This window comes from Pongo abelii, chromosome 4, assembly GCF_028885655.2.
Source record: "Pongo abelii isolate AG06213 chromosome 4, NHGRI_mPonAbe1-v2.0_pri, whole genome shotgun sequence".
NCBI classification, from domain to species: Eukaryota; Metazoa; Chordata; class Mammalia; order Primates; family Hominidae; genus Pongo; species Pongo abelii.
Window position 1 is genome coordinate 19,823,452 of NC_071989.2, and position 18,033 is coordinate 19,841,484.

The 18,033-nt window shown below is 35.8% G+C and overlaps 1 protein-coding gene across 2 annotated transcripts in view; it reads right to left on the reverse strand.

Moving 5' to 3' along the window:
- Positions 1-3,213: 3,213 nt before the first annotated feature.
- The window catches only part of CDH18 (cadherin 18), a 366,676-nt gene continuing 351,856 nt past the window's right edge, over positions 3,214-18,033 (reverse strand). The window contains exons 10-11 of one of the 2 annotated variants that reach the window (XM_024247646.3): positions 13,503-13,754; positions 3,214-3,945 (exon numbers count right to left, since the gene is read on the reverse strand). In XM_024247646.3, the coding sequence (XP_024103414.1) occupies positions 3,455-3,945; positions 13,503-13,754 (743 nt within the window). In that variant the 3' untranslated portion in view covers positions 3,214-3,454. The remainder of the gene's footprint in view (positions 3,946-13,502; positions 13,755-18,033) is intronic. The other variant, XM_024247650.3, reaches the window with a different exon arrangement.

Consider the following 18,033-nt stretch of genomic DNA (forward strand, 5'->3'; position numbering starts at 1 on the left):
CCAAAAGATTAGACTGAGCCTGGATACAAAATAAAGGCCAAAGGTCATTAACTTCTAGCTGAGTGTTCCATATGCTGGGTTCTACAAGTCTATATACATCAGATATTTGGATCACATCAATATCTAAATCCCTGTTTTGAATATCATTTTATCCTCCAGATATTGTTCAAGAAGATATGTGCATATAAGTGTGTCCATCTATGTGGTTAAATGAATTAAATTCCTCTCAGAATATTTTCCTTCTTGTACCATGTTGTAGAAAAGTCACAACCTAACTCTGTATGGAGACTTATCTTTTCCCCTCCAATCTTTTCTTCATATCTGTGTTTGTACAGATTTGTCATAGGAAGAATATCTTATATAGATATTTAAGTAATTTCTGCAAAATTATTAATTTCTCAATGTTTGCACAAGGAGTATTTTCAATTAATAAATCCTGCTAAGAAAAACCTTGGATAAGAATACTATCATACTATCAATTTTTTTAAATTTAGCATCCAAGATTTTGTACAGGGTCTGTATGTAGAAGAGTATCTTATTCGAAGGAAGTAAATTGATTTCAAAGCTATATTTTATTTATGTCTGTAAATAGCAACTAAGGCTTCCAAAATGTGCTGGAACACATTAATGACTTGTGATTTCATATTTGATTATTTGTGGCCAGCGAAACTCAAAGTCAACAAACTCTTGGCTCATTACACTCTAAGGGAACTATTTTCTAATGCTGATAAAACTAGAGATTTTAAAGTAAGATATTGAGTGTTCAATGACTCTGGTCAATTTGCACAGCATTCATATGTTGTTACTGTTTTTTGGCTCAAAGAAGCAAAACAAAAAATATGAGAAGCAATCCATACTTATATAATTGCTTAGTTTTAGAGTTTACATAAAAATAGTACTTGGAATGCTTTCATTAATTTTTTTTAATCTACATGGACTACAGATGCTCCATTTTGCGTTATTATTTAGATTTGATATAAGGGAGCTTAGAAGCACACATTAAAAGTTATTTTAATGTGTGATTAAAAGAAGATAGATCTGAAGTGCCTAGTTTTACAAAATCAGAGAAATATTTTGGTATTCAGATCCATGCAGAGGACCTTAAAGGTTACATGAACTGTTAAATGTATACACACATTTTATTTTTCAAATCCCCATCTGTAAATTTATTGTGTAAATTTTTTTAAAATATGTGCTGAAACATATTAGTGATATGTGATTCCATAGTTTTCTTCTATGGATAGTTTATCTGAAGCTTAAATCCAAAAGCCTCATGGAATTTCAAAACCTGACATTCCTGATACTCTTTGCAGAGAAAAGTCAAAACACCTGTACCCACAATAGTTGCCCATGCTTTACCCTCCTTTTAGGGTGAATGTAATCCAGAAGTAGCATCATCAGAGCTTGTATATCCAGAGGTTACTCCCCACACCCCTCAGTGCCTCTTCAGATTTAGCCTCACACTGGAACACACACCATTATGAGATTAAAAAGGATAAAGCAGCATCTGGAAAACTAAAATGTTGCAAAAAGCTTAAATTACATTTTATTCCTCAGGCTTAAAACACAAATTGAGAATTATTCAAATTAAGCTTACTTACTTCCCATACCTCAAATTATAATATGATAGCACAGGGCAATTGCAAACAGAGGTAAAATCCAAAATTTTGCACATGGGTAGAAACAGACAGAAAATGTCATATAACTTTTGGGGACACTAGATAATGATAAATTTAAAGAGCAAAGGAAAAACTCCAGTTTCAACTAATTCCTATTTCATGTATTTAAGAATTCCAATATTTCTGAAATATATAGATGTGGCCAGTTTTAGAAAATAGGACCATTATGGTATGAATTCTTACTTCAAGACCAATAGCAACAACAAAACATTATCTAAAACAATTTGAAAAAAAAAAGCTCCACCCAAATTCTCAGAAATTAGTTTATGAAAATATTAAAATAATTGGAATTGTGTACATATATTTAAACAGTAGCTTCACTGTTGAAGATTTCATGAAATTCTCCCATGATAATATAATATTTTATGTCAGATGCATGTAAATATATATTTATAAGCTAATGAAACTAGAAAATTAGATAAGCGTCTGCAAGCTTTTATGCAATTGAATACTTTGCAGCTGGCAAAGCATTTTACAGATGCTCATTTAATCCTCACAACAACCCTGTGAGGTGGGCAGGGAAGTCATTGCCATCTCTACTTTGTGGTTTGGACCCTGAACACAGAGACTTTTGGGAACATATCTGAGGATAATAACTGTGAATCTCCTTTTTTGCTCCTAGTCCTACACATTTTCCTGTTGGTACCAAACTAATTATCAGTGAGATGGAAAAAATCTGAACCTGTGTAAGGAATAAATGTAAGTCAACTATGATTCTATGACATTTACGTTCATTGGAGGATAGTCTTTCAGACTACATTGTTATTGTGTGAGGTACTTATTTTTGATTACTGCTCATGTTGAAAATAAGTGAATTAGACTGAAGTACAAACCAGCCAGCAAAATGTTTGACAATTAATTTTAAATACAGAAATGATCAAAATTGCTGATTTAAATATAATAAAACAAGTGGAAAAAAAGGAAAAAAAAAGTTCCCCAACATTTGGCAGAAGATAAGGTGTGTGGCTATTTTTAAAATTAAATTATTCCCTGACATATCAGATTTTCATAACATACCTTAAACTATTCTTTCTGTCCATTTAAAAATAGGAGTATCCCATTAAAATAAAAGGGGGTGTACGGGATAGAGACAATAGTCTCGTGCTCAGTACAGCACACAACCGGTGCACTGAAGTTGCATACATTATAGTGCAGGCAGCAAATCCCCATGCTCCATCAGTTTCGTATGGAGAAAAGAACTGGGGAGGGCAAAGGGAAATGGTACATACAAGTCCATGATAGAGTGGAAATACCTCATGTAATATAAACACAAGACAAGGCTAATGAGATCTGTTACAATAACAGAGTGTGGTTCTCAAGGGTTCACCCAGAAAAGTGATAAAAGAGGTTGTGATTACCTTCACAAGTTTCCTGTATTAGTGTTACCACCCCATAAGTCATAACCACCAGTGATCTTGAGCCTTTCTGTTTAGTTTTGCTTTTGAAAAAAATAAATCACAAAATATTGAACAAATATCATTGTTTGGCTTAATTCAGGTATTCTTAATAAACAGTACCACAGACTTTATTGAGCAATTGAAAATATACACAAGGAACAATAACTTTTTCTTTGTATTGTCTTTTTTTTTTTTTTTTTACTTTCTTCCAATTAAATAACCCAGTTTCAATCATGAAAAGGGCACTTGTTTCTACAGGAGCTGTGTCCAGCTTGCTCAGTTCCAAGTACTGTTTCCACACTTCTTCCTTGTCATTGCTGAGGTTGTATCTCCACTTACTCAGGAAGCAAATTCCACAAGTTTGCAAGAACTGACCCCCTAAGTTGTTCTTTCAGATTCTATTTCTCCATAGAGTTCAGCTAACTTTTTAAACTCGGGTCCCCAGTCTCCAAGGTAGTGATAATCCTGGTCTGATTGTGTCGTTGCTGAATCCAGCGAGCTGATAGACCCAGCTTCTGATCTCTGACCCTCATAGGCATAAGTCTGAAGAGAGTCATAAGGGGGAACGCTAGGGTCTAGGTCTGCTTCTGCCAGTCTTTGCTTAATAAATTCCTGAACATCTATACTTTCCAGGGTGGACAATGTCTGGTGCCTGGGAGTGAGCTTCACTTCAGGTCTGATATCTCTCCGGTACTTGAGCTCCTCAGCAGCAGAAGGATTCCTCAAGGCTGTGATGTCAAAGGCCTCCGTGTCTTCCTCTCCACCTCCTTCATCATCATAGGTGACCACGTTCTCCCGTACATCCTCTTCTGAAATGATCAAGGGCTCTTTTTTGCTGCGCCTCAGGGTGATAAAAAGTACCACAATTGCTGAGGAAGAATGGAAAAAGGATGAAGAATTAAGAAAACAGGAAGGAAATTCTTAGAGATTTTACAACAGCAATTTCCCATTTTCCCATTCATCATTAACCACATTCCAGAGTTAGGCTGGCATTGCAGCACAACCCACTCTGTGCTCTCTGAATAACACCACAAGGTACTGTAATGCCTCAAATAATGTAAAAGATGATTACCCCAGGAGACATTGCGAATTGCTGATCTTCTATAGAAAACCACAATACTCTCAGTTTGCTAAGATGTAGGTTTCTTGGCTCATATTTCAGTAAAACCATTTAGTGATTAAAGTGAGATAAACACATGATGAAAAAATAATATGAAATTTTAACTCAAAAAATAATGTAGTGAGCTGCTCTCTCTATAGATATTTAATCCTTCTAGGTAGATACACTAAAGATGTTTTAAGTTTCTGGAATATTGGAAGAAGGAGCCTTAACGTTAAACCCTTTACATTTTGATGCTTTGTAGAAAATCAAAGCAGAAATATTTTAATGTTGATCTCTTTTGTCAATTATCCTTTAAAATTATAATATCATGCATTAATAATTGCATTTTCCCATTCAGGGGCAAAATAATGTTTCATTATTTGTACACAACTTGTTTCATAGGAATTTTTTGATTTATGAATGTTCTTTATATAACTTATTTATTTAATTCTCACAGCAGAGCTGTGGCTTTACTCTATTTTTAACCCATTTATGCCTGAGGTTGCAATTTTTTGTGTGTGAAAAATCAGACTTTGGCGATAACCTTGAGCAGTAAGATATAAATAACTCCCACAAGCTTAGTGTTCCAATAATGGAACACTAGGCATAAATGAGAATGAGGAATCTGAGACTCAGGAAAGAGTATCTAAATAACCAAGATCAAAAGATAAGATCACACAGATGGCACGTGGAAGAGCTTGTACCATAATGTGATTTCTCGCATCACAGGTAATGATATTTCTACTATAAAAATATTCTACTTCAGTATTTCAAAGACATGAAATAATAAACTGAGTGTCCAATTGGACATGTGCCTTAGGATAGCTCTTGCTAAATATGGTGGATTAGTCTTTATTTGCAATAATGCTGCAAACATTAGAAGATGTGATAGAAATGTGTCTTGGGAACTTTGCTTTGGCCATTTATCAATATTTTCAACTGTTTCTATGTGATGAGATTAAACTGTTACTAAATAGAAATAGTTCTCTCACATCAAATTTGTTATAGGCTGTGTTATTAGGCTGAGTATTATTTACTTCAGCTCTATAGACTGTTCTTTTCTTGCTCAGTTGATATTCCAGGCTTTATGATAGTGATAATGATGCCCATTAATATTTTAAACATTCTTTACTTCATAATAATCAGGGAGGTACATTCAATTGACATTTAAGGTTGTTGTATTTAGCAAACAAAAATAAATGGCAGGATTCTCTATTAAACATGAATTTGAGATCAATAACAGCACACATGCACACACACACATATGCTTCTCAACCTCCAGTGAGCTTACATTCCTATAAACCCATTTGAAGTTGAAACTATCTTAAATCAAAAATGCATTTGATACACATAATTTAGTAAACATTATAGCTTAGCCTAGCCTACCTTAATTGTGCTCAGAACACATTAGCCTATAGTTTGGCAAACGTATCTGACACAAAACATATTTTATAATAAAAGTATTATAAATAATTTTGAATCAGAATTCAAAATATGGTTTCTACTGAATGTATATTGCTTTCACATCCTTGTTAAGTCAAAAAATCTTAAGTCAAACTATTATTGGTTGGAGACCATCTGCAACACACACACACACACACACACACACACACACACACGGTATTGTGTCCCATAAAATATTTGAGATACATACACACAGGCAAATATTGTGCTAAGCACACATGCATATGTTCCAAATATTATTATATTATTCCATGTGACATATTTATGTTACATATACACATATATACCTATATATAGATATAGATATATTTCTTATTTATCTGAAATTCACATTTATCTGGGTATACTGCATTGTGTCTGGCAACCTTGATTATATGTGAACTTCAACAAGTGGTTGTGAAGCAAACACCAGGTTATCTAACTCTGATAAAGAACATACTTTCCCCCCAGGAACTGCCCTTTCACTGCTTACCTCTGCAAAGTAACTTTTATCTTTCCTTTTATCATTATTGTTACTTTGTTCTTCTTTATAGCTTAACCATTTTAATGAATACCTCTAATCGATATGGACTAGTTTTATCTGTTTTAAAAGTAGAGAAAACTTGAGGAAGAGGAGTAGATTTTAAAGCCAGAGATGGAAAGGATAATGAGAGAAAGGGATGGTCACTGTGCACTGGGAGGTACCCAGTTTTTCAGAGGAAAGGCAAATGGGAGACTATGAAGGAACCAAAAAGACAGGAAAAAAACATCTGTAGAGAAGGTCATAGAACCATCCAGAAAAGTGTGAAATGAAAAGATATTCGCATTGGGAAGGTAGTGAGAAAATTCAATGAGGGTCACTACAGCAGACATGGGAAGCATTGAATTACTGTTGTTTAAAATGAAGTGGTTACAGAAAGCTGAAAATAAAATGCTGATGCTACACATGTCCTGATCTACAAATATTATGCACAGAATTACAGATTTTCCCATATATGTTGCCTATACTTCAAAGACATTACTTAATATATGCCTTTATTTTGGGGTAAAAAAGGCTTTTGCTGAACATAGGAAATATGCATTTAATAACTCCCTGTGTATTTTAGCATAAATCCACCTCACAGTTTTCTCATCCAAAGCCCCAAACAACATCCTCAAGTAACTCAGTCCACTGTATTCAGAAGTTTAGATTTATCATGCACGATAATATATATTTCTGTTCATCTTTATAATTAAATGAGGAGGCTGTTCTAGATCAAAAGACCTATTTATACAGACTGCCTAATTTATTATAATACAATTTCTTACCTTCGCCAATAAATCAAGTTATTTTCTTTTATATTGAATCAGTTGGTGGTTGATGTCAATGGAATTTATGTGCAGGCACAACAGGGAATATGTCATCAACACTGCCATATAAGTATGGAGGTAATTTACATCCTTCAATATTTGTGCAATTTTTCAAGCTTTGCATTATGTATCATATTCACTTAATGAAATACAGGAATAATCCTGGCTTTTTAATTATCATGGCATATAGTTTCTTATTTCTCAAAAGTTAAGAAAATAATTCAGATAAATTATGATTCAAAATACAGAGACCATTTACGTTTGAACATTGAAGGTTTACATCTACATTTTCCCCAGAAAAGGTAGTATTTGCTACCTTTCTGGATATTATTTGCTAGTATTCAGTGATTCCTACATACCTATTTAATAAAAGGAGATATATATCTATATATATAAAATAATCAAAATCTAAGACACTTTTGAGTGAAAGGGGATATAGTTTATAATTATCTCAGGACATCAGGGCAAACGCAGACATAGGATCCCTCTAGTTAAAGGTAAATTAAATCAACTCAGAGAAAAATGTTGTACATTGCATTCCTGATGAACTTATTTTCATTCCTGTTGGTTCCACAGATATTTCTGGAGCAGATGGCACCAGGTAGATAGTCCATAAACAATTCTCATGTAGACAAACAAAAAAAAAATCTCTGTGAAAGTGGTAATGTGACAGTGTGTTAAGTGAATTATCCTGAACAGTAATAGCCTCACTAGGAAAATAATTTTAAAATATTTTTTAGAAATTAACTTATGGTTACTAACAACACCAAACTCCTAATTGTACTAGAGAATATGTCTTACTGTTTGAAAAACAAATAAAATGCTTCCAAAAAATCCTAAGACCAAAGTATGTTTAAAAGAATGAGTGCAGATAATAATTATACATATAAACAGTCAAATCCTTATGTAAAAACTGACAGTCAAAAGAATGTATTCAAATGACCCTGAAAATCTATCAAACCATACACATTGGCAAGGTACCTCTTCTTATAGTGGGTCATCTGGTAAAATACAATATGAGATAACCAAGGCAGTGTTACAAAAAAAAGATATATAACTTGTTTTTCTTTATATAAAATAATAAATAATTTCTGATATAATTTGAAGACAATTTTAGTTGTATAACTTGGATTGAAACGAATAAGCTGTAATATTTTTTAGATGTCTTTAGTCTAAAATAAATATTTTATCCTTGGTTAGTAAATTTTTTTTCTTCTGTTCAAGTTTGGGCAGAATTGTAAACGCCCCTGAGATTATCATTTTATATCATAAATTAGAATAAATTTGTGGAGTTTTATGAACTAATTTTAGCATCAAGTAATTCAAAATTCGGGAAACATTTTTTGTATTTGTTTTCTCATAATATATATTTTTTCCTGCATATTACGTATCATTCCAGTGCTTGGCATACTAAGTGTCATAATATAAACTGTCATACAACTTGCATTTGAACCCGTTCCATACTGAATCTCAACATACTCCTCCCTAAGTAGCTCGCATAGCAGAATCTTTTAAACCTCAAGTATTATTTGATTCTTTGTCATACCATCACATGTTGGTACTAAATATGCTAGAATTGAGGTGGCCTGAGTCAGGGAGGTTATTTTGATCAGCTTAGGGAGTGTGACTTGCCACACTTGGGAGTGGCATCTCTCTCTGAAAACTTTGTTTTTTTTTTTTTTTGAGACGGAGTCTCGCTCAGGCTGGAGTGCAGTGGCGCGATCTTGGCTCACTGCAGGCTCTGCCTCCCGGGTTCATGCCATTCTCCTGCCTCAGCCTCCTGAGTAGCTGGGATTACAGGCACCTGCCACCACGCCCGGCTAACTTTTTGTATTTTTAGTAGAGACGGGGTTTCACCGTGTTAGCCAGGATGGTTTCAATTTCCTGACCTCGTGATCTGCACACCTCAGCCTCCCAAAGTGCTGGGATTACAGGCGTGAGCCACCGCGCCTGGCTGAAACCCTAGATTTTTAAACCAAGGGTAGCACACAAAACCATTTGAAATCGCTCAAATGAAAAGCAGGCTGATCTTTATCTCCTCACCAATTCCATCTTCTTCTCTTAGTTCACCACACGTTCACACCAACTCCATTCTGATCCTCATTTATCAGGAAATTTATATCCAATATTAGGGAGCAATCCATGCCTCACGTATGGTGGCCTCACCTAGGTCACCTGCTTTTATGTGAGCTATGGACTGAAAGGGTAACTGGAAGATGTTCCAGTCAGATCCCCACTCAATGGCTTATGCCAAGTGTGATCAAGGTTTACCTTGCCAACTACTCTAGTCACTCTGGCAAGAGATAGGGTAAAGTTGGGAAATAAAAGTCAGGCCTCTGGGAGGGAGAGAGGACTTCAGCTACCTCTACTGTCACAGTAAATTCTGATTGCATCATAAAGGTTCACTCTAAATTCTCTTCCATCCATCATATGCAATAGACCTGAAAAAGGTAACCTCAACAGACAGTAACTCAGCTCGTAATGTTTATATCTATCATTTAAAGTTAGCCTCTTTGGTTGACAAGCACCATTCAACGTATACACAGATGGATTCCGACCATGTTGTAAAATGTTGAACCATATGCAATCTTTAATAAAGCGAGAATAAGCATTTCAAAATTCTACAGAATGACTCTAAGGTCCTTTCAACTGAAATGTCATTCTCACAGGTTTAGAAATAGAAACAAGAAAAACTGAATGTGTGGCTTTAGATCACACAGTTATTGGCAAAACTAGAGCTGGATTTGTACAATCATTGTCATTTTCACAAACAAGAAGCTGAGAGGGAAAATTTTTTAATATTAAAATATTAATTTTACAATTTGTTAAATATGCTTTTAGAGCATCTTTTCACCAATTCCATCTTCTTTTCTTTGTTCACCACATGTTCACACCAAACCCACTTTGATCCCCATTTATCCGGAAATTTATATCTAGGATTAAGGAGCAGTCCATGCCTCATTTATGGTGGCCTCACCTAGGTCACCAGCTTGTATGTGAGGTATGGACTGAAAGGGGAGCTGGCAGAGGTCCCAGTCAGATCACGGCTCAAATATGCTTTTACAGCATATTTGAGTTTCAACTAATAAAAATGAAAAAGTAAACACATCATATAGTAACTTTATTAGTCCTGAGGGATATCATAAAATTTACAAATGTTCTATTACCCAAATAAGAAAACATTTTCACAAAAACCAATTAAAATGAAGTATCGTTCCATGAAAACATAAAATATTCTTTCAATAATGCACCTCAATATGTACCTAGACATTTAACACATTAATTACATTTTTGATATTTATCTTAGTAAACAAAAATAGTTTTATGATGATAAACGAGCTCAAAATTTGAAAATAACATGCTTCACCTAAGTGATCTACTTTTAAGCGTAAGAACGCTGGAAGAACTCTCATTAAAATCCCTGCGTTCTATTCTCTATGACTTCAGTTAGGACTCTAGAGAGATCCGGGGTAATTGTTGTTGTGCAACCTTGTTTTCACTTTCTGGAGTGTTTGTGCTCTTTTTCTTTTCAAATACACACAAAAAAGAAGTATGTTAATATCTAAAGAAAATAGCAGTTCTGACCAATAAATATATAAAGTTTATTTTATTTATTTATTTATTTATTTATTTGAGATGGAGTCTCGCTCTGTCGTCCAGGCTGGAGTGCAGTGGTGCCATCTCAGCCCACTGCAAGCTCTGCCTCCTGGGCTCACGCCATTCTCCTGCCTTAGCCTCCCGAGTAGCTGGGACTACAGGCGCCCGCCACCAAGCCTGACTAATTTTTTGTGTTTTTAGTAGAGACGGGGTTTCACCCTGTTAGCCAGGATGGTCTCCATCCCCTGACCTCGTGATCCGCCCACCTCAGCCTCCCAAAGTGCTGGGATTACAGGCATGAGCCACCGTGCTCATCCATATAAAGTTTCTAAAGGTTCTTTTCCTGACTTTCCTCTCCACCATACATTTACTGTACATATTTATTTTTTATTTATTTATTTATTTATTTTTGAGACAGAGTCTCACTCTGTCACCTGGGCTGAAGTGCAGTGGTGTGATCGTGGCTCACTGCAGCCTCCAACTCTCATATTCAAGGGATCCTCTCATCTCAGCCTCCCAAGTAGCTTGAACTACAGGTGCATGCCACCATGACGAGCTAGAAATGACTTGAATGCAGTGAAATAGTTCTTGCTCTGGTGCACCAAACTTCCATCCTTCGTTTTGCTAAGTGCAACTGAGCATTTTGGTGCTCAATTTATTGAACTTGTAAACATCTTTTGACTTTGTTGACAAGATTTACTACACAGCATACTGCTCGTTGATACCCTCTTTTCCCTCGACGTTTGTGATATTATACTTTACTTTCTTCCTACTCTCACTTCTTCACTGTCCTCTGCTATCTCATCCTTCCTATTTAGCAATCACATTGTAGTTTCTCACTGTGTAATCCCAGTCCATTATCTCTCTACATATATTGTCTTGCTGGGCAACTTGAATGAAGTGGACTTCCAATGTCCTCTAGCTCAGGGTAGTTCAGGATCTACATTCAGCAACATATAAGAAGTTATATTTGATGCCATTCTAACTCATGCAGGTATCTACATTATCAAAGATCATTTTTCTGAGTCCATCGAAAGTACCTAGATATTATTCACTTTTCCTCAGGTCTGTTATAAGTATGCTACTCTAACACGTGCTATGTCGAAGGGAGACAAGGGCAGAGTTTTCCTAACTGGTTTGCCTACATGCCCTCTTGTCACCAGGAGTTCTATTCTCCATTTCATTCACAGTCATCTTTTGCAAATTGAAGATTTTATAATGGGACTCTCTAGCTTTAAACCTTTCTTTACACTCCTAAAACAAAACTCACCAGCTTTGCCATGTCCCATAAGTCTCTGGGTGCTCTCACCCTTTCCTACAAATCCCTTCTCCTTTCCAAGCTCATTATACTTTAATCTCCACTCCATCTATACAAGTTATTTGTCTTCGACCCCAGGAACAAAACAAGGAACATATTTGTGCAAGAATACCTCTTTCTCAGAAAAACAGCCAATTATCTTTTCATGTATGTCAGTACCATAAAAGGAATAAAAAATAGGCTGCTAAGAGAAAGAAAAAAGACTTTGGACACAGGTCCCCACTTTATGAAGCAGAAAGATTCCTTACATCCATCTTTCTTGTTATTACAATACAGATTTGCTATATTGTTTCAAAGAGCATTCTAAAGAGTTTATAGTTATACGAGCTCCTCCTGTAGCTGTGAAAAGATTTAGATTATTACAACAGATAATATAAAATTAGAGAAAGTGTGTTTTTTAATAAACTGTAATGAAAATTTCAAATAAAAATTTTATTTTATTTTATTATTTATTTATTTTTTTGAGACTGAGTGTCACTTTGTTGCCCAGGCTGGAGTACAGTGGCGCGATCTCGGCTCACTGCCAGCTCCGCCTCTCAGGTTCATGCCATTCTCCTGCCTCAGCCTCCTGAGTAGCTGGGACTACAGGTGCCTGCCACCACCCCTGGCTAATTTTTTTGAATTTTCAGTAGAGACGGGGTTTCACTGTGTTAGCCAGGATAGTCTCGATCTCCTAACTTCGTGATCTGCCCGCCTTGGCCTCCCAAAGTGCTGGGATTACAGGTGTGAGCCACCGCACCTGGCCAAAAATTATTGTTTTTAAGGGAATATAATTAAATTCAATAAAATGTAATATCCCTCTAAGACCAAAACATATTTAGTCAGTATGTTAACAACTAGCTAACATTAATGATTAACTAATTATTGTGAACTAGTAGAAGTTTCTACAAGGTATCTATTTTTTATTTGGTTTTCAGATTCGTTGTGTTTTATGATTTATTCATTTATATATTTAAGGTGTGCAACATGATGATGTTTTCCCAATAATAGTTTTCACTATTATTACACAGTGAAATGCTTAGTGTAGTCAAGCAAATTAATGTTTCTGTCATCTCACATAGTTACACTCTTTTTTCACGTGAAGGGGAGAAAGCACCTAAAGTTTACTGTCTTTGCAAATTTCCAATACAACACAATATTGTTATTAACTAAAGTCCTTTTGTTGTATATTTGATCCCTACATTTGCTCACCTTATGACCGTGTGACCCTCACCCTCACGCTGAATGAATGGGTGACCTCCTCTGATCTCAGAAGCTAAGCGGGCTGGGGTCTTGGTCAGATTCATTTAGAATGATGCCGCTTAGATTCTTGCAAAAAATTTTTAAAAGCTCTTTCACAGTGGGATTCTGAATATTTTAATATTAATTCTTTCCAAAATATACACTTTCAAAAGCTATTTCTTTCTGATTTCATCCTTCTTCTGTTATTTCAGTTCTTTCAACACATTTGAATCTATCTTGAGATTAATGATAGTATTGAGAAAATTAATTCATAGGAAATTGGAGCAGCTGTTTCCTTACCCACATTATGGATGCTTAATCCTTAAGATTTGTCAAAATGATTCCCTCTCATTCAGAATTGCCATCATGCAAACTTAGGGTTTAGAGTGACTTACCCAGGAGAATGAGAACACAGAGAAGAATAGCGATTAAGGCTCCTGTACTCAAACCAGCCGAGGACAGGAAGGCTTCTGCATGGCAGGTCCGCACGCGCCCATCTCTCTCGCATGCACAAACCCTGATGGTGAGGGTGCTGCTGCTGCTGAGAGAGGGGATTCCACCATCAGAGATCATAATGGGCAGATAATACACATCCTGAACAGTTCGACTAAATCTCCTCCGCCTTGTCAGAATGCTGGCTGTGTTATCTATGATAGACACAAGCAAAACAAAATACACTTAGTCAAGCCGCCATTCAAGATTCACATTTCCTTTAATAGATAAAACGGGGATGTGCATCTTTCTTGTTTCAGTTTATGAAATGGACAAGGGAACACGAAGGGGCAATTATTAACGAGAAGCTAATATTGGTTCTCCAATTGAGAAACCTATTTAGAAAAATTAATACAGCCACACTAAAGGTGAAGGAAAACAGTGGGAAGACAAAGGAGGAGGAAGCAATGAGCATTTTGGACATGGACCTAATAGCTACAAGATTTAAAGGGATGTGGACGGCCTGAAGTCATACACTTAGGGTCCTATACTTTGAAGTGAGCCAGTGAGACTTTCTCCAAACCTAGAGGCTCTGAATATATGTAATAGGAGCACAAATCTGTATTTTTAGCAAACTACTGAGGTGAAGTTGATGCATAAACAGGTATAAGAACAACTGGTTTAGATAATATTTCTATGGAGACAGTACATCAAGCAACAAACTGTTTTAGACTTAGCTGTGATTTGAAGCCGTATTGTTTGACCATGGGGAAGTTAATGATGAATAAAATAGCTAATCATCTTTTTAAAAATGTGTTTATTAAATGCAATGTACTATAATAAATGACTGCATGATATGTTGTGTTCAATCTATAAAACTTTATGAGCGACAGGGTGCTAAATTCTTTAATTCATAGCTGAAAATAATTTTTGTTATAAATACTAATTTAAAAGTAAATAACCCTAGTCCCAGAGTGTTAGTTGCCCAAAATCACAAACCTAGTAAATGATAAGGATAAAACCTCTATTCTGGAACCTTGCTCAACACCACAATGCCACATTGCCTCATCTCCAATTCACTGCCAAATGGTATTGATGTCCGCAGTGCGTATAGTATATGTTTCATTGTACTGTTATTCCTCGTCCCTGAATGCATAGCTGAAAACCCACATGGTCCATACTTGGATGTACTGTTCAGATCCTTTCATAAAATTACCTGTTGCCGTAGCTATAGATTGCCACCTGCCCCCAGGTCACACTTCTGGAATAGCATATAACTAACGACTCACTGCTGAAAGGTTACAAACGTTGGGCCGTCCCCCTTCCTGCACTACTGACAATACTGATGGACAACTTTAGCTCCAGAGCTTTTACATGGGGTCAGCCATTAAGAGACATTAAGAGTGAATGGCAGCTCCATTTGTCACTCTACCCAGTCATTTTTCCTCCTCCTGTGATCCACAGATGTTGATCCCAATGGCATACTCCACTGACACCTGCACTCCAAATGCCAATTCAACATCTATGAGTTAATTATTTTGCACTAAAAAGTAAGTGGGTCACTAGACAAGTACAATTAGGACTTCTTTTTCTCTTATCAAATGTCTTTTATTCTGAAAATAGAAATTATATTTTATGTAGGTATGTTTATAACAGTCACAGTGCAATATCCTAAAATGATATTATCTATTGTACATTGCTAAATTAACATAATAAAAAAGCTAACTAATTTTTTAAATATTCAATGTACTACACATAATAAAACAAGAAAATATGCATATACATACATATATGATTGAGTTATTGAAAATCAGAAATAAATAATCTAATGAGAAATTGAAGATTTTCTTACCTAGTGAAAGAGGAATTTTTAAAAACTACATCAGCTGTCTATTCTTTTTTTTTTTTTTTTTTTTTGAGATGGAATCTTGCTCTGTTGCCCAGGCTGGAGTGCAGTGGTGCGATCTTGGCTCACTGCCAGCTCCGCCTCCCAGGTTCACGCCATTCTCCTGCCTCAGCCTCCAGGGTAGCTGGGACTACACTTGCCCGCCACCACGCCCGGCTAATTTTTTGTATTTTTAGTAGAGACGGGGCTTCACCGTGCTAGCCAGGATGGTCTTGATCTCCTGACCTTGTGATCCGCCCTCCTCCGCCTCCCAAAGTGCTGGGATTACAGGCGTGAGCCACCGCGCCCGGCCAGCTGTCTATTCTTAAACATGTTATAGGATAGAGAAAGAAGAAGTGGAGAAATGACATCATGTGTATTATACAATAATTTATCAGTCGTGTTTACTCTCCCAGAAAACCTGACCTTTGTGGGAGCAGATCTATCAGCTGTAGGATGTTGCATCATAATTAATAGAAGTCTCTAGTCTATGGGAAATGTGTGAAATAAGTATTCACGGGCACAAACATGTCTGACAATCTCACAGCTGCTCCTCTGAAGGAGAGATGTGAGACACTGGTCCCTGAATCTCAGGAAACACGAATAATAACATGTGAAATGACAGAACATGCAGTGTAGATGGCGGCTCGTTCATGGCTCAGGCCTGGCATACATCTCATATTAATAATCTTGAAGCATGCTATTTTCAGGAAAACTATTGGAAATGCAATCAGAAACAAAACAAATGCCAGAATATGTTTCTAGTGCATTTTAAGTCCTGAAATAGAAATCTCTAAGACATAAAGCCATAAAAATGTTCATTCTTTTTTTTCCTGTTAAAGTTTTGACTTTTGAAAAGAAAGGATGATTCAGGAGGCAAAGAGCTTCCCACCTAGAAAGGCTTAGCACAGCAGAATACTGAGCTCTTGACAAGGGATATTCTGTACCTCCCCGGAACAGCAAAAAATGTACTTGGCAGAAGGCTCACTGAACTTGAAAAACAAAATTTTGAACACTGAGGAAGAACATGAAAGGAAGAAGAAATACATATATTATATAGAAATATATATATTATATAGAAATATATATATACACACATACATATATACACATACACACAAACACAACACAAATACACACATGTACATATATATGTGTATATATTAGACACAATAAAATACGTCTTGCTGAAACTGCAAAATTAGGCAACAAGACCGATAACAAATCTCTAACACGATATACAATGGTTAAAAAAGAAATGAGGGCCAGGCGAGGTGGATCCCAACACTTTGGGAGGCCAAGGCGGGTGGATCAACTGAGGTCAGGAGTTCGAGACCAGCCTGGCCAACATGATGAAACCCCGTCTCCACTAAAATATACAAAAATTAGCTGGGCGTGGTGGCGGGCACCTATAATCTTAGCTACTTGGGAGGCTGAGGCAGGAGAATTGCTGGAACCTGGGAGGCAGAGGTTGCAGAGAGCCGAGATCATGCCATTGCATGCCAGCCCAGGCTGTCAGCAGCGAGACTCTGTCTCTAAATAAATAAATAAATGAGATATTATAGAAAGTCTCAAATGGCATCCAAATGAATAAGAAAAATTAATATAGGCTGAATAAAGAGCAGACATAGCAGGATAGAACATCTGTGGATGAGAAGTGCTAATTGTCAATGTCAATCTCTAATAATGTGCACCATTATTAGAGTTAATTCTAACTCTCTATAGCTTGGATGAAGACAGCAGATTATAGAACACTTGGAAGCCAAGCTAGTAAAGCTAATGTATTAGATTAAATTCCAGGAGATTTTGTATAGCTAGAACAAAGAAATTTAACAATAAGACATGAAATAAAGATGCAAGTTAGAGGGTAGACTTTGGAAAGTATCACCTAGGGAGGATCTTGAATAGCAGCTTTATTTTAAAATATAGATAGATGATTGATAGGTAGGTAAATAGGTGCACAGGTAAATGATAGATAGATTAGATAGATAAATATAGACATATGGTCATGTCTATAAAGCTGTCAAACAAGCCAAACAATCTGAGAGCATTCAATAAAGATAAGAAATTTCTGCTTCTCTTTATTGAAAGGACAGCTGCACTGGAGTACTGGGTATAGTTTTGGGGTCACTACATTAAAAGTGAAATTTTAAACGAATAATATGTGTTTAGAAGACTTTGGGACATTAAAAAATAGTTTGGAAAATATTTCACATGAAGAATTAACAGAATGTTTACTTGTCGTATATGAATTTTGTTGACAAAAGGGTCCCTGAAAATGTCCAGAAAATTTCGGAAAACTTTTTAATACCTTTTTCATTATAACCAATATGTTCCTAGTATTTTCATAAACCATACCCTTAGTTTAATGCAGAAATAGTTTTGCATATATTTTAATATTTAAAAATAGATGACAATGCGTTATTTATTTTGTTATATGATCCCATTTCTTGTTCAAAAAGAATATGGACACAAATAGGATGAAGCAGGGAGGTTGTCACACACATATATAATATCAGACTCATGCCTACATTCTAATAATACCCTGTGATGACTGTGAAATAATTGAAATTTCATTTATTTGAAAAGCAATCATAATAATAAATATA